The sequence below is a fragment of the Chamaea fasciata genome, unplaced genomic scaffold, assembly GCF_029207755.1.
Source record: "Chamaea fasciata isolate MVZ Bird 193981 ecotype frontalis unplaced genomic scaffold, bChaFas1.0.hap1 SCAF_2, whole genome shotgun sequence".
NCBI classification, from domain to species: Eukaryota; Metazoa; Chordata; class Aves; order Passeriformes; family Sylviidae; genus Chamaea; species Chamaea fasciata.
In genome coordinates, this window is record NW_027094087.1 from 30,612,642 (window position 1) to 30,638,661 (window position 26,020).

Below are 26,020 nucleotides of genomic sequence, written 5' to 3' on the forward strand. Positions count from 1 at the left end.
AATTTCAACAGCATGCCTTACCTAGACTGAAAGGATTCAGCTGAGCTTTCACATGAGGAAGGGTCTCAAAATGCTTTGGGCATCTTTGTGATGGAGTCCATAAAGTTTGCCATGGTCTCACTTTGCATTCCTGCTTTCTGAATTGGCTGATGCAAAGCCAAATATATTGGGGGCTGGAGGGAAACTGAGGTCTCAAATGGGCATCATACCATCATTCCTTTCCTGAAGGCACCACCAAGAATTGGAGATCTCTGTCTCCAAACAGTGAAGCAGTGTCTGATGAATCCCAGGCAGTGTTGGCAGTATCCGCCCTCAGTCTGGTATGCTTTGGTGAACAGGACGTGGTTTTTCCTTGGGTTGTATCCAGGGTTTTAATTTCTATACAGAGACAAAAGCAGACAGAAACCTGAAGAAAGAAGAGTGATTTTAATGCTATAAATACCTTCAGGAAAACAACCAGCTTTCCGGAGTAGATGTTTTTACAGTCTCCAGGGACAGTGATAGAAAGGACGTTGGCCTGAAGGTCAGTGCAGGATCTGGGCACTCCCAGGATAAAACCTTGTGGAAGTAGGGTGTTACAGCTCAGGCTGAGAGCTCTAGCTAAGCAGGAAAGCAGAAGTCTTTTGGGGAAAGAAAAGGAAGGTATCTTCAACTGGAGGATGTAAGGAGGAAAACTGGGGAAAACTTACCTATTGCAGGCAGGACAGAACTTTTGGGCATCCAATGCCAAATAAATTCAGAGAAATCAAAAGCATCTGGGGTGGGTTATCTTTGTCTGGAGTTGGTGCCGGGCTCAGCTGCAGAGCCAGTGGTTTGTCACTGCTGGTCTGATGGTTAGAGCAAGCCTTGCCTCACGTGCCTTTCTCTCTGCTGGTTTGCAAGGGAGAGAGGAACTTAATTCTTTGTGTCATGCTTTCTAAATCCATACCAGAATAGTTGATAATATGCTACTGATGGTTTTGAGATGCCTTACTAGAAAAGGATACCAGTAGGTACTAGTGATGTGTGTATGTAGCTGTTGACTGAAGGGGAAGAATGGAGCTGGCAAGAGTCTGAAGAAAGAGCGGATGAAATGCTAGAGCCTTAGGCTTTATTTGGTAATGCACCTATTGCTTTGATATCCACCCAAAGCCTTTTTTAAAATTTGATGACTGAGTGCCTAACAGCAAAAAACAGAGCAAGAGAAAAAACTCGGGGATCTGTGTGCACCAAAGGAATCAAAGAAGAAGCTCTGGAGAAATAATACAGCAGGGTAAAGTAAGTAAGATAGATGGGTTGAGGTAGGGCAGCCTGCCCAGCCAGTACTGTCGTCACTTGGAGAGGGCTGATAGAATTTATGATGTGGTCAAACATATTTATGATATTTTAGAGGAAAAAAGAACAATGAAATACGTGGTGCTGCAGAAAGAAGGAAAAGGGTCCACAGTGGTCTGTGGATCTAAAATATCAATGAATTTTAAAGAAGGTAGGGACTACTATATGATAAACTTAGGCTGATTGCAAATAGATATGTTCTGGTTGGTTACTTTTTTGAGACCTCTAAAAGAGTGTCGCCACAAGAGAGGAACTCATTGTTCCCAAGGTGAAGCTCCTGATGTACAGCAAAGCCATACAAAATGCCAACAGTCCAGTTGGGTGACAATGCCTTAAATAAACCTTTGCTCTCTGGAGAGAACAGAAAGCTACTGAGCTTTCTGGAGAAAACTGAAAGCTACTGTCCTGCAGAGCATGGGAGCAGCCTCCTGCTCTGAATCTGCTACTGCCTATGGTGCAGGGCAATGTCCTGCTCCAAACCTGCTGCCTGTGGTGAAGGACAATCTCCATCAGTGCTGTACGAAAGGGCGGTTCTGGTTCCAAAGATAAAAAAGCATGAAGAGCCTCGGCAACCAAAAGTAATTAACTCTAGTGAGTAGGAGACAGACAAAATGAGTGCAATCTGCCACTGGAAAACAGTCTGGGACAGGAAGCAAGGAATATGTGATCTCCTTGAAAAGAGAAGGTGAATTTAGAAAGGCAAATTATAATCATATGCAAAAAATTCAGCCAGGCATCTGTGCTGGCAGTTTTTCCCTGTTATGGCTGCAAATTGGTGGAGTCTCACTTCTCTTTCTATAGGGCTATTTAATGGGATTTTTCTGCAGTTATTAGCTCTGATTTTCTGCTTAGATCTCATAAAAATTAACCTGGTGCTCTTCTCTGCCACTGCACTTTATGGGGTTCAACTCAGACAGCAGCTGAAAGCAAAGTATAGTGGAGCATCGCCATTAATGTATTTGCAGGTCTGGAGAGGTTCGGTTGCTGGCTCTGTCAGAACCTATTCCATCTCCTTGAGCAAATGCTTTGATCTAGATAGTTTTTAAGGTCCCTTCCAACCATTCCATGATTCTATGGTCTAGATGTGCCTCAGTTTTCATATTGCTACAGCAACATGATTATCTATTAGATGTGGTAATGATGTGTGGGCTGTGGTTTCCCCTTCTTAGCTGGATGAACAGAGATGTACTTTGAACAACAAAAAAAAAAATTTTAAAAAAATCCTCTTTTGCCTATGAATCCATTGAACATTTATTGCCTGCAAAGAGGAGTCATTAGAGCACAATTACTTTGCTATGTCTGGAAAACAGACCCAGAGAGGTGACAAAAGGGCTGGACCTTGTAAGAAGTTGTATACCAAGTCATGGCAAATTTTGTAGAAATTTTAGAGAACAGAGTATTTTTTGTGCTCTAGCAAGGCACTATGTGAGCTCCCTTTTATCCTGCAGCAGCTCAGCATGCTGCAGGATTGAACCCTAATTGCCTGGCTGCCTGGAGGATGCAGCAGGAATAGCAGTAATGTCCTGGCTGACATAAAAGAAACCATTTTGGCAGGAGTTAAGGACAATAAAAGGTGAGTCTCATTTCTGTACTTCCAGACCTCCAAGGAGTTCAGGGAAGTAGACAATTTTCTTCTTTGTAAGTCAGAAGCAAACCACTTAATGTATCACTCTACATTTGGATGCTGGGAATTGCTTTTCCTTCTTTAGTGGTATTTATCAAAGTCTCTATGATGCCATTGTAGGAAATGTGCTGAATTTATTACTAAGGTTCCCTAAAGGTATGGTGCATTTTGCATCTATGTTTTCAGAGCTTTGTTAAGACCTAGGGTGTGGTAGCTGGTACTACATTCTGCAAAATGTACTAAGGAGATTTTACTGGAAATCTGCTGCTGGCAGGGATGAAGGAATGAATTGATTTAGAAGTAATTGGATAGATTTCAATTGAAATGAATCCTAATTAAAGAAAAATAATAGGCAGAAGAGAACTATAAGTACAGCTTGAAACAGTACAGAGTATGAAAACTAGACCCATGCAAAGTCAAAGGTGATTTTTTATCCTGAGGTTGAGTTTTGGGGTCTTTTTTTGCAGTTTACTCAGTTTGGAGAGTGATGCTAAGCTGGCTGATGCTGCTCTTTGCTTAAATTCCTTTTCCCTTTCTGGTTTCTGGAGCATGCTTGGATGTCCTTGCAGAGACCCATCTTGTCGTCAGGAAGCATCTTTGATGTCAGTAAGGTTTTTGAGATGATGCCCTGCACCATCCATGTATCAAAGACGTGTGGACTGCTAATTGGGTAGGAAGCAGGCTGGAACTATCCTAGGACCTTTCCTGTTTAATATTTTTTATGAATGATGTGGAGGAGGAGATGAAATTAATTTTATCAAATTTGTGAGTGAGGCCAGAGTTGAAGAATAGTCTATATGCTAGGGGCAGGGCTGCTGTACAGGAGGGCCAGGACTTGCTGTGGCTGATATGAACCTCATGGAATTCAGCAAGGACAAATGCAAAGTATTTTGGGATGGATTAACCCCTTAAACTGTTGAAGGCGGGTGACTGACTGATAGCAGCAGCTCTCCAGTGCCTACAAGGAGTTTATTCAGGAGGTGAATTCAGGCTTTTTACAGGAGTACAAGGCAGGTGAATGAGAAAAAACAGACATAAATTGAAACAAGAGCTTCCAGCTGCAAATAGGGAAAACCTTCCCACTATGAGCTAATTAGAAGAGGAGCAGGTTGCCCAGGGTTGTTGTATGATTTCCATCCTAAAATATTTTCTAGACCTTAATGGATAAAGCCCTGAGCAGCAGGGGTTGATTTCAGCTGTGGACAGGGTTTGGGCTAGAGACCTCCCAAAGCTCTTTTTCTCTCCATTCTGTGATTTTGCCTGTGTTGCTTCTGCCAGTCATTCACTGGGGTAGCAGAACAGTTTTGGTATTTCATGGGATTTTTTTCTTTTCCCCTGCAAAGCTCATATTGTGTACTCTCTGTTTTATGTGAGCTACGAAATAGATGGGAACCTCAATGTGACTCTTCAGTTTAATAATTAACTCTTTGACCCTCTACTTCATCCTTTTGTGCTCCAGGAACTCGGTTCTGTTCACAAGCAGGAATGAGCCAATCCTCCCAGCTCTTCAGTGTGTTGTTAGTGCTGGTGAGGAAGAAGTGCAGAAAGGTTGTTCTACTTCAGGTGCACTCATAATAGAACCTTGATTGTATGAATATTTAGTCTCTTTATTTCAGTATTTAACAGAGGAGAATCAGGGACTGGATCTCCAAGGCTGCTTTCAGCTGCCTGACAATGAACTGTCCTTCCCTCTCCTGCAGTTCCCTGGGTTATTTATGACACACTTTCAATTTCTACAACAAATGAGACAGTGATCTTACAGACAACACTCCAAATCACTTTACTCCTTCGCTGCAAACCCTGATTCACTTTCCAGGGAGATCTTGGGGGAAAAAAAAGTTAGTATTAGATGCTTAAACAAATATTGCTCTGAAAGCATCTGGAGCTGTGCTTGCTTGTCTTGAATTAGCCATCTTAATACCTAGCCTTTGACATGTAAATAATCTTTTAGTGTAGAATACTTTTTTAGTGTAGTTTTAAGACTGTAATATTTATTACTGCATGTTACAAAGCCACTTAAATGTTGCTTTAATGTAGTTCTGAGTTTGTAAGATATGGCCTGGATAGCATCCTCCATCCTGGCCTTGTCTGGCCCACACCCAGCCAGCAGTTTGGTCTACCCTGATACACAGCAGAACCATGGGCTTGTTTGACCCCTCTTGCTGACACCAGGGTGGTTGGAGAGGTGCAGATGGGGCTGTATTACCTAGAGCCCAGCCTTGTCCTGTAAAGCCCTTCATTGGTGAGGAGAGCATGGACCCGTCACCACAAAGTCAACTCAGGTGGTTCTCCCTGAGTGTCTTCAAGGTCTTAATGTCCATATAAGTCATTATGATGTTTCCTGCTGAGGAAGATGGTCCTTTGGGACTTGTTTGCCTATTGACTCTGGAGGGAGTTTGTTTCAGCCTTGTCCTGCTACACAATATCAGACGTGACCCAGTTGCTCTCCAGGCATCAATATTAAGGAAGCCCATCCTCCTGTCCCTTTCTGTGATCAGCCTGAGGAAGAACCAAACCCTTTTAGGAGATGCAAGTTCATCTCAAAATTCAGATGGAATTAGACACTTTGCATTGAAAATTTGGGTGAAGTTTGGTGATACTAAAGTAAGTAAAAGCACAGTCGTGGTGGAGAGCCATCACATCTGAGAGGGACAGCGAGAGCACCCAACACCACATACACCAGGGACTGTGGTGGTTTATGGGGTTGGGTCTAAAAGAACTGTAGCCATTGTTTGACCATCCTGCCTGTGTGACTGTGCCAGGTTCAGCATGGATTGCTCCAGGGAATTAATAGTGAGACATAACTAATGAGCACTGTAGATCCTTCTATCTCTTGGCCCCTAATCTAAGTGCCAGATGACCAGGGTGTCTGGGCTCAGGCTGGGAACCTGCAAAGAGGAGGTGAAAAGGGTACCAGCCTGACTGCAGATGTGTGCCAGTTTGTGTCTGGCCAAGGCAACCACTGAGCTACAGCAAGGACAAATGCTCCTCCTGATTTTGGACTGTCTGCTCTCCAGATTGACTTTTAGCCTTTGCTGACACTGTGGTACTTTCTGTTTGAGGTGAAAAGACATTATCTGTGGGATTTTGTCTTCTCCTTTTATCTTGTCCTCGTTTGCATGGGTCTAATGCAGGCTGGTCCCTCAGGAGTCCTGCTTCTATATTCCATCCTGGAAAAACAGTGTGATGGAGAGCATTAGCTCTGCCATAGCTTGTTGCAGGGAAGGCAGCAGTAATGCTTGATGGGGAAAAGTAAATCCAGCACATGAGCAGAGGAATGCATGAGTCAGCAGGCAGGGGCCAGAAAGGGCAAGGTAGGTTGTTGGAGAGGCATTGCAATGTAGCCCGTGGTCATCACTGGATTGGAGGTGGCTATATGTATACATGTATATGTATTTATCAATAATGGGGTTTTTTCATCCTGTGAGATTGTGGGGAAGCAATGACAGGAAGAGGTGAAATTTGGTGACGTGGGAAGGCTTGCCAGCAAAGCAGCTGTGAGTCAGATCTTGATGTTTGTGTCTGGCATGGTTTTACTTCTCCACCCTCAAGCAGCTGTCTACCAGGCGAGAAGATACTCTCTGACTCAGATACAGGCTCACTCCAGGGATGGCGTGGTCCTTGGATGGCATCTGCTGAGGCCTCTTCTGGATGTCATCCGTGAAAACCATACTTGGGATCATGTCATCTGCATTTATATTCTTCATAACCCTGTCCACTTGAAAAAATTTCAAACACTTCCCAAGTGCTACTGAAGGATCTTTCAACCAAACCCATCAGGAATTGGTGCGTGCTGTTCTCATTTCACAGATTAGGGAGCTGAGGAACAGAAAGGAGGGGATTATTATTCTGCTCAGGTACACGAGTTTGGCTCATTTTAGACTACAGGCCGGAAGGACCTTCTCCAAACGGGTATTTGTGCAGTGAATTGTGCTGGGGGGACCTGCTGTGGATGAGCCTTTTTAGTGCCTGTAATACATTATAAGAAATCCTGACTTTCTAATTTTATCACTCTGTAATTGTTTGGATTTTGTTGGTGTTTTTTCCTTTTTTTTTTTTTTTTGCGCACTAGTGTATCCAACACCTGGTTATAAATGTTATTCTGAGCTTTTCCTTGGGAATTCCTTGTTTTTTCAAAACTGCTTTGTAACACTTTATTGCTGGTGAATTCAGGCTGTGACAAATGGGAAACTTTGCCTGACTCTGCAGTTTCTCTCCCTGCTTGCTTTGGTCCCGCATGCAAATGCGGCAGGTCCCTGGGGAGCAGCCAAGACTGCACCACTCAGATGGAGTGGCTGGCAGCACGGTGTAAATGTTAAACAAACACCTCCACCATTGCACAGAGAGGCTGCAATCCCACCTCTGCTTCCCAGGGCTTTTCTCTCCTTCCCTGAATGTGAAGACAATCATCGGGACCATCTTTGTCTCTTGAGGACACCTGAGCCAGCAGACAGAAGTGTAAGACCTTGGCTCCCTTAATTCCCCACTTATCCCTTCTGTGGTTGAGTTGTTTGCAAGACAAAAATGCTCAAATGTGTGATTAATCAGAAGAAGTTCTGTATCTTTGTGTATTCATTCAGTTTGGGGGCTTTGGTCTCTGTCAAACATCACCAGAGTGGAAACTTTTCTAAATGCTACATGAAAAGGTCACAAGAATTATCCTCTTCAGAGTGGTTCCAGATAGCTCTGGTTTCTTGACCTCCCTTGGCCCAACCTGGGCTTGAAAGCTCAGCAGACCCTCCTTGAATTAACCTGCTGCTCTGTCCCTCTCTTTTAGGAGCAGGGGGCAGAGATGGATAAGATACTGGAAGCTGTGGTGATGTCCTCTTACCCCAACAATGTGAAGCAAGGGCTTGTGAGACGTGTCATCGAGGCAGCAAAGCAGCCCATGGACAGTGAGCAGTGCTGGTCCATGCTGGAGCTGTCCACCAAGCTTTATCTCACTGGGGACACCAAGTATAAAAGAGAGATTGGTAAAGAGGTTTTGGAGGTCTATGGCCACTATCACCCAGAGGAATTTGAGGAGTTCTTCAATGTCCGCTTCCTGCTGAGTCTTCTCCAGGAAGGCTATGGACCTCTGGGGAAGAGAAGCCATTATGTACTTGATTATATCCAGTTAGGACTGCAGTTTGTCCTGGAAAGCCCATCAGCAAACAGCATCTTCGGCTTACTGAGGATCGAGGTGCTCCGGAAAGTCTGCGAGAGACCCAGCCCCAAGCAGTGTGCGAAGATCAGCAAGCTCTTAACGCAGCATCCCCAGTGCATCCCCACGGGAAAACACCAGCTCTTGTTCTGCCAGCAGCTGATCCGGTGCATTGGGCAGTTCCAGTGCGTCTCTGAGGGGGAAGAGGAGATCATGGAGTTTTTGGAGCAGGTGAACAAAGTGAGTGGTCTGCTGCAGAGGATCTGGAGAACTCAGACCTCAGCCATCTTGCCCTCTTTGAAAGAACTGTTCACTATCATTTCTTCAACAGGTAATTTAAAAATAACTTTTAAAAGGTTGGGAATGTAAATGTTGGCTCTGATGAAGTCAAACTCAATTAGTTTGACATCTTGCAGGGTTTTCATCCACTACAGAAATGCAGCCACAGATGAAATGTAACAGACAAGCATCTTTAAAAATTACCAGGGCTCTGAGCTGGGAAAACAGTATTGCTCTGAAACCAGAGAGAGTCTGCAGACAGGAGCTGTTAACAGGATTGAAGCATTTGCAGCACAATTTTGTGTTCAGCACTTTCCAGCACCAGCTGGGCTTAAGGGAAAGCGTCTTATCTGCAGCTTGTTAGAGTGGAACTTGAGAGCTTTTAGAAATGCTGCTCTCTTACAGCTGACTTGGTGGTGCCCCACAGGCTGCTCCCTGCCAGAGACTAGGGATAAGGCTAAGCAGTTATTTCTCACTGACCTAAAGGTATGAAGCCCTGCTGACTGTCTGAAGGGTGATTGCATCGTAAGGCGAGACAGACAATATTTATCCAACTTCTGGGACCATTAGGTTATTGTGGAGGGTTTCGGAAGGTTTTTGGAGGTACCAGTGCCATGAAAGGCTGGTGAGATCCTGCTTTAGCTATTTCTAAGGCCACAGAAGATGGGTTTTTCAGTATGACAGCCTCATCCGTTGGAATGAGGCCCATTTCCAGGCAGGCAAAATGCAGTTGCATCGTTTTGCAATTATTTTCAGTACTTAGTAAAAAGAGAGCAAGCAGAGGAAATTTGGTACCTGAGTTGGGCCAAACAAGTACCTGTGATCTCTTCCTCTCTTGGGGCTATATATGACTTCAGGGAACAGCCATCTGCTAAGATCCAGCTTCATTATGTGCTGCACTGGGATTTGGGGAATTATCCTCCTAGCACAGCCAACAGTGGACTCTACACTGCTCATTGGCAACAGCTCAGTATCCACTCTATGATGTGTGGATGTGGCACATGGGGATGTGGTTTAGTGGTGGACCTGGCAGTGCTGTGTTAAGGGTTGGACTCAATCTTAGAAAGCTTTTCCAACCGAAACAGTTCTATGATTCTGTTTTTGTGGACAGAAATTATTTGGTTTTTAGGGCAAGAAATGGCCTAGTGTGCCTGGTTTTCCTGTCAACTAACATCTTCATTGCTGGGGCTCATCCCTGTCTTGCAGAGGAACAGGAAGCACCCTCCAATGCCTTGGCCAGCGTGGTTCAGTTTGTCCCTCTGGAGCTCATGGATGGCGTCATTAGAAACCTCACCAATGATGACAGCATCACTGATGTGCAAATGATGATGGCCATTGGCAGGTAGGAGAGGCTGTGGGAGTGAAAGCTTTGACTCAGTTTGGAGAAATGCTCTGTGTGGTTTTATCCCAAGCAGCTTGGCTAGTGCTGCCTGGTGAGGAATGTGTAGGGAGAAAGAAAACTTCTGAATCATTTCTTCTAACCCTGAGGTCCTAGACAACTAGAATAAAGAGGGGCTGTTATTATGATTATGACTATTATTATATTTGGTTTAATCTAGTTTATTTTCTTAGAAATAAGTTGTATTATGGGATGTCCAATATAGGCTATCTTGAGGAGGTTCGATTTTTTTTGTTCCCCTGAAGCTGTTGAGGGCTTTTTCTTCCCAGAAATCTCCTTTTCAGGATTTCATGATGATTTCTGTCTCCCTTCAGAAGGGCATCATCTTAAGCCGCCAGTCACAGCTAAAGACTTATGTGAGGGAGGAATGCCCAACTGTTTCCAGGTCCCACCTTGGCCTGTGTCAGGTGGATGTGCTGCAGCTGGACAGGCAGAGTCAGTGGAGACCTTGTCAAAACATGATGATGAGTAATGGGTGAAACACTACCTGACATGCCAGACCTGGTCTTTGCAGCACCAGTGCCCTCTTTGGCATCACCAGATATTTTTTTGCACGCTAATGTCCAAGTCCTACAGCTCTTCTGTGCTCTGATGCCTTGCTCTGCACTTACTTAGGTAAGTGATCAATGATCACTTCAATGACTTCAATGATCTTAAGGGTATTTTCCAGCCTAAATTATTCCATGATTCTATCTTTAACCCATGCTTTCTTTGGAGTCTCAATTTAAATAGATGATATTCACATGCAGTGGTGTGTGCACTTAACACAAGGGAACTGCTCTGACTTTATCTCACTGGATGCATTTTTTTTTTCTCTTTTTATTACAGGATTTGTGTGTCCCTCCCAATAAGGTTACATGACAGAAACACGTTATTCCTGATGGGAAGTTTATACATGCAGAAAAGAGTTACTTCTCTTTGACTTGCTGGGGACGGTCATGCTTTTCCCAGGGTCCAAAGTAACCCAAGACAAAAGATAAGGTTATCAGTTCAGTTCCTAACCCACTTCTCCATCTTTTTCCCCTTCTGGACACCTGCTGCTACAAGCTCCAGACGATGAATCTTCTAAGAGTGCCAGTGTCTAAATACAAAGGTTGCCAGTCCATTGCACCATTCCTTAAAACATTCCTTGTCACACAGAAGGACGAGTAAATAATTAGTCGGAGCCTGCAAAATGTAATTAAGATTACTTAGGAGAAATATTGATGTTTTGGCAGCATATTTATGGCAGATGGGTGCCCCAAAAACAGCATGACCACAGGCTGTTTGAAGTGTGTGCTCCATGCCTAGAAAATCAAAGAAAAATGTACAAATTGAAGGATCTTTTAGCTTAGTATCCCTAACAAACTGCTTGCATGCAGAAGTGTTTTTTTCTGAAGTTTGGGCTTGGGAGTAGCAGAGGAATAAACTGGACTTAGGGTGGAGCTTTGGTCAAGCATGTAAATAACAAGTAGTGGTAAAAAAAAAAAAGCAAGGCTGTCACCTGCTGGCATAAGTGTACACCACAATCTCTTTTACAGAGTTTGTCTATTTTAAATAAATTTTATTATTGTGCATCTGTGATGTCAGAGGTACTCAGAGAGTTGAGGTTTATTTTTTTTTTTCCTGGGGATGTATCTGTTTCAAAGAGCCCAGGTCCAGATGCAGAAGGCATCTGCTGTCACACAACTTTTGCAGGCACTCGCTACCTCTGGAGATCAGGGTCTGGGCTTTTAAAAGTTTAGCATACCAAATCAATGACTCCTTTGTCAAATTAGAGTCATCACTACTAAAATATTTGTGGATCGTACAATGCGAATTTAAAATGTAATTTCTTCCTACTGTAGCAATACAGGCAGCACTGTAACTTAGCCACCAGTGCTGGCAAAGTATAGCTTCAAGCAAATAAGGTTACTTTATGCCTGTTTAAAGAAGGTAGGGAGAAAAAAGGACCTTTGAATCCCTGGATCCATCTTCCTGCTTTACAACACTGACATTACAGACCCCTTTCATGTATGTTCAACTCTGCTCCTCAAAGCAGGACAATCTCCCACTGCTGTTCTTTCACAGCTCTTCTACCGCTGGGCTGCTTTAGTGGGTCATATCTCTCTTCTAACAGCCAGTCTGTGTGTATTTCTGGCCATCTTACAGTTAACTTGATCTTATGCCAACAGAAATAGCTGAAATATCTTTTGCCTCCCTGGTGTTTAATCCTTCAATATGTGCAGGAAGAGCAGTCCCTTCCCATCTCTGCTTTCTCATGGCTGTGCTAAACAAGCCAGGTTATTTTAAGCTTTTCTTGCAGGAAGTGTTCTTCATTTCCCCCACCACCTCAGCAGGTTTTTTCAACACAGTTCATTGGTTTTGGGCACAGATGGTGATGTTTGTGCACCATGTTCATCATGGCAGCCTGACCACAGCCTGAGGTGTCATTGTTTTGCTATAGAGAACACTTTCCTTCTGCACCACAGATGGTGCTGGTGTTTCCCATGGCTGCTGTTGCACTGGGAACTTGTAGTCACCTGGTATCTTCCTGGTTGTCTTCAAGCAGATGAGTTCCTCTAGCCTCCACTTCTAGTGCCTTGCATACCTTTTGAATCAATACATTTCCTTCCAGTTCTACATTCATAACCCTCAGGGTCTTCTTTGTGACTTCTTGATTTCCTCTTGTGTTGATGATGTCTGACAGCTGTGCATCTTCACATACAGTGATTGCATGGCTTTCCTTTTTCTCCTCTGGTGCAAATGTCTGTGCAAGCTTCTCTGGCATTTGCTTTATTATCCAACTTGCCATGACTTTTACTTTTTTTACACACCTCAACATATTCTGCTTTTCAAGATTTTTTTGCTGACTAGACTTTAATTTTTCTAGTTCCTTGTAAACTTCACTAATCCTGCTCTTTGCCTTGTGGTGGTTAGTTATCTGTCTTCTTTTATTTTCCATGAGGTACAGATTGATAAGCAAAAGGAACTGACTGGGTTAGGTAGCTGGACTGAGGTGTAGCCTTAAGGTCTGGGGTATCTTCAAATCAAAGGTACTGAAATGGTCAGCAAAATTTGGAGATCCCAAGTCTTACTTACTTCCCAGTTGTTTAATGTCAAATTTAAACAGACACAATGTGTCATCACTTAGTCTTAGGTTATTGTTTTATGGAAACTTCTGTAAAGCACTTACTTCTTGCAGAAACTTGACAACATGTTGGTTGAATGTCTAGAAATGAAAATTTTTACCTGTGACATTCAGGAATAATTGGCTTCTATTAGAGTTTCCATGTGGAGTTTTTTAATATATTTTTGGTAATCAATGTTTCCCACACAGAGTACTAAAATATACGAATCTGAGTGTTTTTTCCTTACCAGTAGCACTGCAGAGATCAAACCAGTATCATTTGTTTTCTAATGGTGATAATGCAGAGAGCTCAATCAAGCCCTCACATGAGTAGTATATGGAACACTGCACTAGTTTTAAAAACTTGAACTAGACCGAAGTTTGTGGAAAAATTTCCCACTTCACTTGATGGACTTGGGCCTGATCCTCTGATGAACCACAGCATGATGGTGACATTGAGGTCTTTCTACTACAGGCTCTGTTCTGCTTTGAATAACGTAAAATGCCTTGTGAAGAGCCTGTCTCATCCCAGGGACTGGACACCAGTTTGGAGGAGGTTTGACCCAGAGTGGAGCTTGACTTTTACAATGTGTGCATTAAATTTATTTAAGAGTTTGTGCATCATTTCAGGATGATTGACTGGGTGTCCTGGCCCCTGGGAAAGAACATAGACAAGTGGATCATTGCTCTGCTGAAAGGTTTGGCTGCAGTGAAAAAGTTCAGCATCTTGATTGAAGTCACTCTTTCGAAAATAGAAAAGGTCAGTTGGGTCTTTTAAATGTGAATGTGAACCACAGAAATACCGTCTGGCACCTGAAATATCACCTTGCCTTTCAAATGACGAGATGTATAGAGAAAAAAAGAGTTTGCTATCCCAAGGGGTACTGATTTTGCATCTAGGAATGATGTTCTCCAGAACAACCTGGGATTCTGCAGGTTGTGGTCTGCAGAGGTACTGATATCTTAACGGTTATGAAATAAAGTAGCCAAGGATTTTCAAACCAGTTGAACACTCTCTTTCCCAAACTATGAAGCTCTTGTAAAACTTGCTTTTGGGAATGTGGCATGCTGTCCTTTGACCGTGCCAGGGTCATTGCTGGCTGGCAAAGGCAAAATCCATATCAGTGAGTATATTAATAGTCTACACTGTCACAGGTCTATTCTAAAGCCTGTGCCCTGGCTTAGTTCTTTTATTGGTGTAGATAAAGCCGCTGCTGCTGTTGCCATCACCGGTTTCAGCAGTGAGTATCTGCTCTCTCTGAAAACTGTGATCAAGCACTGAAACTGGTCACTATTTCAGAACTTTTTCCATGCTGTGGTCCTACTTTCCCTCCTTTGAATAATGGGGATAATGCCTGGCTGAGCCACCAGAAGAAGTCACCATAGAAGCTACTATGTTCTTAGGGACATGGTTTAATGGTGGGCTTGGCAGTGCTGGGTTAACAGTTGGGCTCAATGATTTTAGAGGTATTTTCTCACCTAAATGATACTGTCATTCTATAATTATCAGTATTGGAACGTTATCAGTAACTGCATTTGTCTTTGTGATCCCTCAAGTGTGTTGTGCAGTGGGACAGTAGCCAAGCATCTCTGGCTTTTCTTTCTTTTCTTTCATTGTTAATACATAGGAAAGGGACACAGGCCATAAAATAACGTGATTTTTGGAAACCCTTGGAAGTACAATCTGACAACAGTAGAGGGTATACAGGTATTTTTTGTAAATTAGAATAAATATCATTATGTAACCTTTGAAAAGGATACTTGCTTTTTATCTCTGTCTGAAAGGTTAGTGATAAAGTTCCAAATATCTGAATAAATTAAGAGGCACATTCTAAAAAATCTAGCATTCTGCTGTGCTTGTATGGCTTTTTCATGAGGAGATATGGAGATGCAGCACTGTCAGAGAGGCATTACACAAGCCTGAAAGGGTGAAGATAACCCACACAGTATTTTTGAGGATGTCCAGAGCCAATACTCTGGACAGGAGGTGACTCTGGAGAACTGGTTACACGCTTCTTGCTTCAACATCCAGCATGGAGTAGAAAGAGACCAGCAGCCATGGTAGATGCCCAGTGCCTCTGTTTCCTGCTGGTTGCAGTGCCATCCTGCCTTCTCATTTACCTTTTTTTCTCCTCCACCAGGTCTTCTCCAAGCTGCTGTACCCCATTGTGAGGGAGGGGGCTTTGTCTGTCCTGCAGTACATGCTGCTGAGCTTCCAGCACTCCCACGAGGCATTTCACTTGGTAAGGCTGGTTCTGGCACTTGAATGAGAGCATTGTCCTGAGTGTAACCTTGCTGTGGGGCAGCAGGGATAGGGGGGGACCTAAGGTGTGGCAGATGTTGCCACTCTGGCTTTGGAGTGCATTTGGTGGTGCCTTTGCATTGAGAACATCTTGGAAGGCTCTCACTGTGGAGGGGAGGGAATACATTCTTGAACAGCCCTTGCTTTTCCTAAGCAGGTGCCTCACTGTCTGGTGGGCTTAGTGGGCCCCATCCCACATGTGACTTCAAATTGTCACCAACACGTGGCACCCATTTCTTTAAGTGGTGGCTCATCTTTGAAAGGTTTGTACAGCATCAGTGCAGCAAGACCAGAAGACTGGATCAGAACACTTCACTACACAAATTCTCTGTTAAAAGCAAAAACAACTTTTGGCAACATTTGAATATCCACTTTTCATTTCCACAATGGTATTTTATAGTTTGTTTTGCTGTTGCCACTAAGGCACGGCTCTGCTTCCTGCTGGTGTTGCCTCTGGAATGCTGAATGTAAAAAGTGAGGCTGAAGGCAAAAACATGCTTGTAGTGATTGAACTGATGAAAGCAGTAATGAAAAATTACTCCTATTAATGTTTGATTTTGTGCTTTCTCGCTAAAGCCCTTATATCTGGCTTTTCACATAAAGTTCACAGAATAAACAGCTGAGACTAGAAGAGGGCAAAGCTAGCCAACATTTTCAACTGATGCTTTTTCATTCCTCAGCTGGAGATACTTTGAAGGAACCTGAATTTCTTGAGAAACTCTTTGGTTTCTAAAAATAGAGTCATCTCAGTGAGTTGTCTTCAGTTGGGCATCAAATTTTGAAAGACTCCAAAAGCTGTGAGTTGCTCTTGGCTTGAAGTTTCCATCTGTAGCCCATATGCATAAATTTCCTCCTTTATTAAAAAAAAAAAAAACAAAACCCAAAACCCAATAGGGCCAAACCATGTCTTTTTATGTTTGCCCTGGCACTTTGGAAGGGTTTTGAGAATTGTTCCCATCACATCTTGGCAAAATTCTGATGTATAAAGAGGTGCTGCAGTTGATTTACTTCCCCAACAACTTACCTATTGGAAGGGAAATAGTTAAAATCTCAACATTTTGAAGGGAAAGAAAAAGAGGAGAGGAAAACCAAGGGAGGAAGAGAACACCAGGAAATGGCTGGACTGGGGTCCTGATACTTTACTTCAGGATTACACTGGGCTAAAAATAACTTAAAATGTAAATATGAAAAAGGTTGTGTAAGTGCCTGGGTCACTCTAGCACATCTGCAGGGTTGGAAATAGGTTATTAATTCCGTGTGCAGCTGCAGGGTCAGCAGAGGGTGCCCGTGAGCAATGAATCATTTGCATCTGCTCGCGTGTTTTTCCGTTTTGGAGACAAAAGCAAACTAAAAAATGTGCTGTTTATGTGCCTGTTGCCACCCATCCGACGGTATCAATTTCAGTTCAGTGTATCCAGTATAAAATAACACAGCACAACAGACAACATTTCTTTTAGGTTAATCCATCTACCTTGCAGGTTTGAAACCCTGCACTTGGCAGTCAGCACATCCTTTCCACTGCGGGTGTGGGATTTAGGAGAGACTTAAGAATGGCAATTGCAGCTCAGCAAAGCAGCAGCACAAACTTGCAGGTGTCATGCAGCATGAAACCCTCAAAGACTACGAAAATCAACGAGAGTTGCTGTTGAGTTCAAAGGGTGAAGGATGAAGTCTAGAATGGCAGTTAAGTCAACTCCTGTTCACTGTCTTTTCTGCCTGCAGATGAATTTCATTCCCCTAAATGTATTAAAATTCTGTGAAAAATGTGGAGTAATTTTTGTAGTGAATTTTTCTTTTCCAGCTACTCCCTCACATCCCCAGGCTGGTGGCTTCTTTGAAGAAGGAGGACTCCAATTCTGCAACCAGCTCCCTGGAGCAGCTGGCTGAGCTCATCCACTGCATGTTCTTCCGCTTCTCAGGATTCCCAGACCTCTATGAACCAGTCCTGGAAGCAGTTAAAGTAGGTCATGCCCTTTTCAGTAATTTTACAGCTTTCCTTATGTAAATGGCGTCTTCGTCAGTAGCAAGAGCAGAGGGACTGTCCCACTGGTAGGGATGTCCTGACCTCAACACCTCAGATGGTGGTAGAAGAAAGGGAATTAAAATTCTGAGTCTGAGCACTGCGTAGGCAGGTTGAAGGAAGTTACTTCTCTAATGGTGGTCCTGCAGAAGTACTGATGGTGCCTGTAAGTTTTAGCTATAATGTTATTCTCAAATGCCTCTAAAGGACTTATATAAACAGGTAAACTCTTCCTTGCATGGAGGCAGGTTCATGTGAAGAGCAGGCAAAATGAGTTGTGTGAATGCCTCTAGCAGAGGAGTTTTGCAGTTGCCCATTACTAATTCTTCATGGGAAAAGATCAGTCATAGGATTATAGAATACTTTGAGTTGGAAGGGATCCACAAGGATCATCGAGTTCAACTCCTGACCCTGCACAGGACAAGCCCAGGAATCACACCATGTGCCTGAGAGCATTGTCCAAATGCTTCTTGGCTTGGTGCCATGACAGCTTCCCTGGGAAACCTGTTCCAGTGTCCAGCCACCCCATGCTGGACACTTTTCCTAATATCCAAACTAAATCTCCCCTGACACAGCTTCATGCTATTTTCTTGTGCCCTGTCACTGGTCACCAGAGAGAAGAGATTGGTGCCTTCCCCTCAGCTTCCCTTTGTGAGGACAGATATCTGTTTGTAACACAGATTTCTCTTTCCAAGGCTCTCCCGATTCCAAATGAAGACCGGATTAAGCACCTTTTGGGACAAAATGCTTGGACCTCCCAGAAGAATGAGCTGGCCAGCTTCTACCCACGCCTGGCATCTAAATCAGAGACGGGGAAGATTGGGTTAATTAACTTGGGAAACACCTGCTACATGAACAGCATCATACAGTCTCTTTTCATGGCTTCAGAGTGAGTTTTTCCTCCCTTGCTCCTGTTCAAGACTGCTCCAGGGGTTGCTCGTCACCCCAGCCTTGCGTGTCCCACACTGATTTTCCATCTCACAGATTGCATCTCTGCTTTTCTTTCACAGCTTTCGGCATTCGGTGTTGAATTTAACTGAGGGCAACTCCCAGCCCCTGATGACAAAGCTCCAGTGGCTCTTTGCATTTTTGGAGCACAGTCAGGTAATTATTTCATGTTTTAGTTATTTGTTTGGACTGTCGGCTGCGGAAAGGCTCGTCTCCAAGTTGCTTCCTGCTGGCTCTAACGTGCTGATAAGGAGCTGTGGATCTTGGTGGGTTTTTGTAATGGGACAAATTTTGTTTATATGAAGGAGGCTAATTTTGGGAGAGGTGGAGGGAAACTCCTATCACCCATGAAAGTGGGCTATGTTCACACCAGGCTGCCCTCTTTAATTTGTGGTTTTCTTGGGCTGGGCTGATGTAATAGCTAATGGTTTTGACAATGAAGTCTATTAGGTAATAGTTTACATCTGTGGTCTGCTGAGAAGCTTGTTGGTGTGAAGCAGAGGTTTTGTTTCTTGCTGTGCAGCAAGGGAGAAGACTGGAGCAGCTCACTTGTCCCACTGCTGCCCAGCAAAGCACTACCAATTGGTGAAAATTGCTTTAAAAGTGGTTTTGTTAAAAGAATAATTATAAAAAAACCCCCTTAGATTCCAAATCTTTGAATCCTCTGTGAGGGAAAGTAAAACAAAAATAACATCCTTAAACGAAATTATTTCCATGACAAACATGAAGTTTAATGGAGTGACTCCTGGAGGTACAGTTAGGTCATATCTAATTTCTCTCTTGAAAGTATATTATTCTGTCCCTAGAAAGACAAGATTTTGGAAAGCCAGTGAATTTTCCCTTGCTGGGTAGCAAGTCATCCAGGCTTCTCCATTTCCCAAGCCTTGACTGGGCAAAGCTGGCTGGTAGCATTGTGGTATTATGTCACTACAGATGACCTGGGGGGGAAATTTAAATTTCTGTTAAATTTAATATTTGGTCATAGAAGAGGCTAGGTTTTGATGGCAGGTTAGGGTGTCTATGTTCTGTGATGAGCAAGTACAGAAGCATGTTTTCTTGTTGTGAGCTGATGTTAATTTCCTTTCGATTATTTTTCTTCTTTGGGTTGTCCTTGAAGTTACTTTTTTGCTGAAGATGGGTCTTTTTCCATGTTAATTAGACATCTGCTTCCTAATGACAACAATTATATTATCTGGTAACACAGATTACCTGCCTGCAGTGATCAGAATGTTGGGTGGAAGTTTAGTGGATTTTTTTGCTTTGATTTTTTTTTTTTTAATGAAAGGATTTGGTGAGAGAGTTCCTGATCAAATTAAATGGAGCAGCAAATTAAATTCAAGCTGAATTAAGTAGAATTATCTGGATCAGGCCAATAAACCATTTAAAAATTGAATGATAAACACATGGATATTTTATAGAAGTACATGTAAAATAATGACTGAAATTCATCCTTGCCATCCTGGCTTGCAGCAAACCAAGAAAGTATTCCTGTGCACTGGGATTAGCCTTTGCAGGGGGGAAAATGGGACCTTCTCAGACACAGAACACTGTGCTCCCAGTGAACCAGCCAAAAAACCTCTCTCCCCTCTCTGTCCCCCTGTGTGAATTGAGGAAAAATCTCTAGGATTAAATGCATTTCTTCTGTGTTGCTGCCAGCGACCTGCCATCTCCCCTGAGAGCTTCCTCTCTGCCTCCTGGCCACCCTGGTTCACCCCTGGAGCTCAGCAGGACTGCTCAGAGTACCTCAAGTATTTGCTGGACAGGTACATGATGAGTGCTGTGATCTTGGAGCCTGGTGATGATGGTGTCCCTAAACCCCAATGTGATGTTTAATGGGGCAAACAGGGCACATGGCTGAGACCCCCAGAGGAGCTGGAAGAGTGGAGGGTTGGGATAGTGAGACTGGTCTGAGGCTCCTTAATAAAACCCTGTTTGGACAATTTTAGGGGTAACGTCAGAACTTAGTTCAACTTGAAAATTTCTGCCTTTGCTCTGAGGACACAAGGAATTCACTGAATTACAGAGTCATTAACATTGGAGAAGACCCCTGTGATCACTGAGTCCAACCATTAACCCAAGTCAACCACTAAATCATGTCCCTAAATGCCACATCTACACATTTTTTAACACTTGTAGTAACAGTGATTTCACAACTTCCTTGGTCAGTCTGTTCACCCTTCACCCTTTCAGTGAAGAGATTTTTCTTGATACCTAATCTAAAACTGTACCAACCTTAGAGATTCATCTGACGAGCCACCCAGCCTACTCTGTAAAATGTTGATTTTTGCCTTTCACCTAGAAATACCAAATCTCTGGTGTCCCAATGATCCCTCTGGAAGTGTGGGGTCAGTGGCACATGAAGACTTCAGGTTCCCAAGTCCTGTCTGACTCCTTCCCACCTTTTTCCCACAGCATCAGACCCCTGGGTACAGGCAGGTTAACTGGGATTAACTACTAGCAGTGAAGAACAGGAGCCCTACTTTAGAAACTACTCTTGGTGTTGTATTGATGCATAACACAGACTTTTTCTCCCCTGCCAAAGATTGCATGAAGAAGAAAAAACTGGAAAAAGGATCTACCAGAAGCTCAAGGAGTCAAGCTTGATGTCTCAGGCGGTTGAGCATCATTACTTGAACAAGACATTGATTGAGAAGATGTTTGGGGGTAAAATGATGACAAAGATCCGCTGCTTGAAGTGCCTGAATGTTTCCTCCCGAGAAGAAGCCTTTACAGACCTGTCCCTGGCTTTTCCTCCATCGGACAGGAACGTGCATGGGGGCACATCTGTTCTACCAGTGGAAGAAATTGGCCCACAGTTCATTGAGCCTCCAGAAAATGCAGGCCAGCTTATGGGTTCTCCCTGGATCCAGAGGAAGGCCCCCATGGCCAGTGACCATGCAGCCCCATCAGTGTCGGTGGAAACATTAGGTTTCCAGGAACCAGGAGAAACAGCAAATCCCATACGTGGCCATGATGTTGGGGTGGATGCAGCCAAAGACCCTCTCTCGACTTTTGGGGAGCAGGCATGTGCTCCTAAGGACTCCAGATCTGTCCCAGATTTAATTAACTATTTTCTATCCCCAGAGAGACTGACAGCAGAGAATAAATACCACTGTGAGAAATGTGCATCCTTGCAGGACGCTGAGAAGGTGGCAGAGCTGACAGAGGGTCCACACTACCTCATCCTCACACTGCTGCGGTTTTCTTTTGACCCACGGACCATGAAGAGGAAGAAGATCTTGGACAATGTCTCCATCCCTGTGGTGCTCAAGCTACCCATCCTTGTTGCTCCAGAGGAAACTGAGGAGGTTTGCCGGCGTGGGAAGGATGGTGCTGTCCCAGGGAGTGGCTTCATGACTGTTGTGTATGACCTCTGCAGCGTGGTGGTGCACTCCGGCATCTCCTCCGAGAGTGGCCACTACTACTGCTACTCCAGGGAGTGCACTGACACCGGCCCCCACGGGCAGCCCCAGGATGGGGTGCCAAAACCCGCCTCTGACAAACAGTTGGACTTTGAAATCCAGTGGTACCTCTTCAATGACACCAGAGTTTCCTTCTCCTCCTTCGAGTCGGTCAGCAACGTCACCTCGTTCTTCCCCAAAGACACTGCCTATGTCCTCTTCTACCGGCAGCGGCCGGGCCGGCAGAGCTGCCTGCTGCACGAGGCTCTGGCTGAGGCTGGCCACCCGCATGGTGAACCTTCCCTCCACAAGGACTTGATGGAAGCCATTTCCAAAGATAACATCCTCTTCTTGCAGGTAACTCCCACTGCTGTGCACAGCACGGTGTGGTCCTTTGTCTGTCCGGCTCATGGGCCACGTTCCCACCAATCCAGGCAGCAATGGGATCCTGTCCTGTGGTTAAAGTCCTGCAGATCCCCACCCACTCCCTGAAGCCAAATCCCTTTTTGTTTTTAGCACCCAGATATAAACAATTTATAGTTTCCTGATGAAACTGGGTGCTGGGACTGGTACAAGACACCTTGTGGCTGTGCTTGGGGTTGAATTGCTATTGTCTGCTCCTGGAAGCTCAGCCTGAAATTTTCTTTGAAGTGCCTGGGAAAGATAGGATGATGGAATAGTTTGGATTGGAAGGAACCTTTAAAGGCTGTTCAGTCCACCTTCCCTGCAGGATGAGCAGGGACATCTTCAACTCAGATGCTTAGAGCCCCATCTGGCCCGACCTTGAATGTTCCCAGGGCTGGAGCATCTACTGCCTCTCTGGGAAACCTGTGCCAGTGCCTCACCACCTTCATTGTAAAATACTTGTTCCTTACATTCTACCCTTTCCTCTCCTTCCCACTTTCACTCACTGGGAACTAGCTGTTCTTTCCTACTACCTCTGACATTCATTTGAACATTGCAAGCAAAGTTGGTGGGTTATTTTAATTTTTTTTTTTTTGGGTTTTTTTTTTTTTTTTTTTGTTTTGTTTTTTGTTTTTTTCTCTTTTTTCTCTTCTTATCATAGAATCATAGAATGGTTTGGGTTGGAACGGACTTACAGACCATCCAGTTCCAACCCCTCTGCCACGACCTCGTTGCTCAAAGCCCCATCTAACCTGTCCTTGAATACTTCCAGTGATGAGGCATCCACAGTTTCCCTGGGCAGATGGGTGATCTGGGAATACAAACTAGAAGAGATTTCATTCAGCTGATGAAGTTCAATGCTTTCCAAACAACAGTGTGTCACATGACATGACCTGTGGGGCGATTTGAGGGGTCCCTCCTCTCCCACAGGTGACATGGGAGGGCTGGATTTGGTCACTGAAGAGCTGCAATGTTGTGCTGCATCCCTCCTGCTGAGCTCTAGAGCACATGGCCTTCACACCCTAGTTTAATTTGAAGGAAGCTCCTAGAAGGAATCTTACAGGCTCTTGGCACCTTAGGGATGATGGGAACATCCCCCCACCTTGGTCTTTTATCTGCTGATATCCTTGTGCTATTTTTCCTCCTTTCTTTTCCCAGGAGCAGGAAAAAGAAGCGAGGAACAGAGCTGCCTACATTTCTGCCTTGCCGAAATCCCCGCTGTGGTGGAGAGACTTGGACAGGGACAAGGATGATGACAGCTCCTCTGGGGGCTGCAGCCCAGCAGCAGGTGGGGGTGGATCCGGCTCCTTCCATGGACTTGTCTTTTAGCCAACAGCTTAAACCAGATGGGCAGTGTCCATGGGGCCAACCTGAAGCCAGAAGCTTCTCTTCCTCACCCCGATGACAGTGAGCATCTTGGAGGAGGATTTGAGAAGCATTTCAATGGAAAAGGTCTCAGGGGCTGATTTGGAGGCACCTGGAGGGTCTCGCTGCTTCCTTTACACTTGGTCTTCATGCCTTAATGTACCTAAGCTAACGCAGAGATGAGCAGCTGCTGACAGCTCGGAGAAGTGCCCTTTTGCTTCAGCATAGCCATGTCTTGCCTGCTGTGAGCCATGCCACCAGCCTGAGGAGGTGATGGGGACAGGCGTGGAGAGGAAGACGGACCCAGCAGGGCTCCAGGGATGGAGATGTCCCATGCACATCATGTCTGCAGCCCTTCCCGTGGCACTAAGCTGGTTCTGGGGTGACCTCTGCTCAGTTGTTATATTTCTTTTTAATGTGGTTTGGGAACCCACCATGAAAAACTCTGAAGGTAGAAAAAAGTCTGAAAAATGCCAAAACGTAACAGTGCTGGTCTGTGAGGCAGTGAGCTTGTGAGACAAGCAGTGGCAGGTCAGCCAGAGGGAGTTTATGCAAGACACCCAAAGGAGAGTGAGGGGCACAAACCCCTCCAGCCAAGAGACTGACCTGATCCAGTTGGGGTTTCTGGGCTCCAGTGAAGACCCATCGTGTTACTGATGACTTCTGGATGCTGTCAGTGTGCATGGCAGGCCAAGACACACAGCTGTTCTTCCAGATGTGTCTTTAGGACTCATTTAGTCTCTTTCTGCTGCTGTCATTTTATGGCTTTCTGGGCTGTATCTGCCCTTTAAAATGTGGGGTTTCCCTTGGGATACCCTAAACTGAGCAGCAGATGACAGAGCCCCCCCTAAACTCATGATCTATTTTTTTTATAATTGCTGATTTGCAAGGTGAGTAGCCCAACCAGATGTTATATCAATCCAATATCAATATATACAATGTAAACCAATGTATTCTATAAATCAATAATGGGACTGGGGCTGATTTTGATGGCAGATGGCCAACTCAAGTTCCAGGCAGCACATCTACAGGACCACAGCTCCCTCCCATGTCCCTCTCCAACTGTTTTCCCCTGCCTGCTCCACCCTCACACCTGTAGTAGAGATTTCTCTGGCTCAAGTGGCAGAAACTTGTGCCTTAGGTCCTAAGTCCAGGGCTTAATCCTGACCATGGGATATTGGGTTAGGAATATTGTGTTTTTGTGGAGGAAAAGGCAAAGCACAGACATTGCTATGCATAATGTGAGCAGAAAGTCTGCCAGAGAGGACACTTGGGGTCAAGTATCAGGTGTATATTACCGTATTCTTTTATTGCCTTCCCTATATATAAATAAAGGAAATTAATTCAACATACAGACTTAGTGTCTTAATGCTGTATTCATAGATACTGGGCTGATGGGTCAAAAAAGAGATGGGGAAGCTGAGGCATCCATCCTCAAGTACATGGGACAGTCCTGCAGAGTGGTGGCTTGGAAGAGGGGATCAGGCAGAGGAGGAATGGGAACCTCAGTGCAGAGCTGTGTGCTCTCCAGAAGAAGAGCACAATGCTAATAGTAGAGCCTTGTATATGAGCAGTGGAGTGTGTCTATAGTTTTTAAGTCAGGTGCTGAGAGGAAATAAATGAAGACCCAAAGCCGAAGTGTCAAAGAAAGTACAGTGTTCCCTGGTTTTATTACTAGACTTTATTTATTTCCTGTTCAAAGAGGTTGCCAAAAGTTTTCCTATTGCTGTCATGCTAGCTCCTTTCTTTATTCTGGAGTATCACCTGTGTTGGCATTTTCTATGCTGTTTGCTGTAAGGTGCTTTTGTAGGAGATTGTTTTTAATTTGATGAGATCATAAACTAAGTAATGAAGGTAGATAGTCAAACCAACATGGAAAATGGAGATGCTGTATCATAGCTAAGCTCTTTCCTGAATATGTAATGAGATTGCCTGGTTTAGCCCCTCCTAATTTCCTCTAATTATTATTATTGGACTTCCTTTTTGGACTCAGCCAATCCTACTATGTCTTTGAGGAAGACATTAAATGGTATTGGTCCCAGTAGAGATCTTTGAGGAACACTACTCATTGCTGGTTTGGACACTGAGTTGTTGACTGTAGCTCTTCCAATGTGGCCATCCAACCAATTCCTCATCCATGTAATGGTCCATCCATCAGCCAAACTCTTCAATTAAGAGCTAAGAATGTTATAAGGGACCATATTAAAGGCCTTACAGAAGTCTAGTATAGCATGGTGTATTACTATCTATGCTACACCAATTATAGTATTTGCTATATTGATACTGGTGTTAGTAATGCCAGTCATTTTTGCATATGGCATATTGATAAAGTACATGCTATGGTATATGTGATAGTATGGCTCGTTTTGTCTGCCACATGTGCCTCATGGTCAAGGAGAGCCCATAGGGGAGTCCTCAGTTCTTGGGACTGGGATTTCATGTGTGCTGCATATGTGAGATGATGCTACTCTTGTCTAAAAGAAGTGTTACAGGAGCTGTGCTTAGGGAGGTGTCTTTTCCCAGTTGTCTTTTTTTTTTTTTTTTTTTTTTTTTTAAGGAAGTCTTAAAGGGAAGGTTGAACTTTTAACTCTGAAGAAAAAGATTTGTCCTTTTTCTGAGGTTTTCTGGATGATTTGGTGTGCTGAGCTGAGGCTCACAGGTGCTGAGCTGCTGATGGGTGAGGAAGGCAGCATTTGTCCTCACACTGCCCACAACAGAGCAGATATACAGTA

At 44.2% G+C, this 26,020-nt stretch overlaps 1 protein-coding gene across 2 annotated transcripts in view; it reads left to right on the top strand.

Moving 5' to 3' along the window:
• USP35 (ubiquitin specific peptidase 35) overlaps positions 1 to 24,636 on the top strand; it is a 26,645-nt gene extending 2,009 nt beyond the window's left edge. The window contains exons 2-12 of one of the 2 annotated variants that reach the window (XM_066175580.1): positions 7,312 to 7,396; positions 7,716 to 8,412; positions 9,567 to 9,702; positions 13,478 to 13,607; positions 14,989 to 15,090; positions 16,951 to 17,109; positions 17,865 to 18,058; positions 18,180 to 18,273; positions 19,774 to 19,880; positions 20,660 to 21,875; positions 23,082 to 24,636. In XM_066175580.1, coding sequence (XP_066031677.1) covers positions 7,731 to 8,412; positions 9,567 to 9,702; positions 13,478 to 13,607; positions 14,989 to 15,090; positions 16,951 to 17,109; positions 17,865 to 18,058; positions 18,180 to 18,273; positions 19,774 to 19,880; positions 20,660 to 21,875; positions 23,082 to 23,252 — 2,991 coding nt within the window. In that variant the 5' untranslated portion in view covers positions 7,312 to 7,396; positions 7,716 to 7,730 and the 3' untranslated portion in view covers positions 23,253 to 24,636. The remainder of the gene's footprint in view (positions 1 to 7,311; positions 7,397 to 7,715; positions 8,413 to 9,566; positions 9,703 to 13,477; positions 13,608 to 14,988; positions 15,091 to 16,950; positions 17,110 to 17,864; positions 18,059 to 18,179; positions 18,274 to 19,773; positions 19,881 to 20,659; positions 21,876 to 23,081) is intronic. The other variant, XM_066175579.1, reaches the window with a different exon arrangement.
• The last annotated feature ends 1,384 nt before the right edge of the window (positions 24,637 to 26,020 follow it).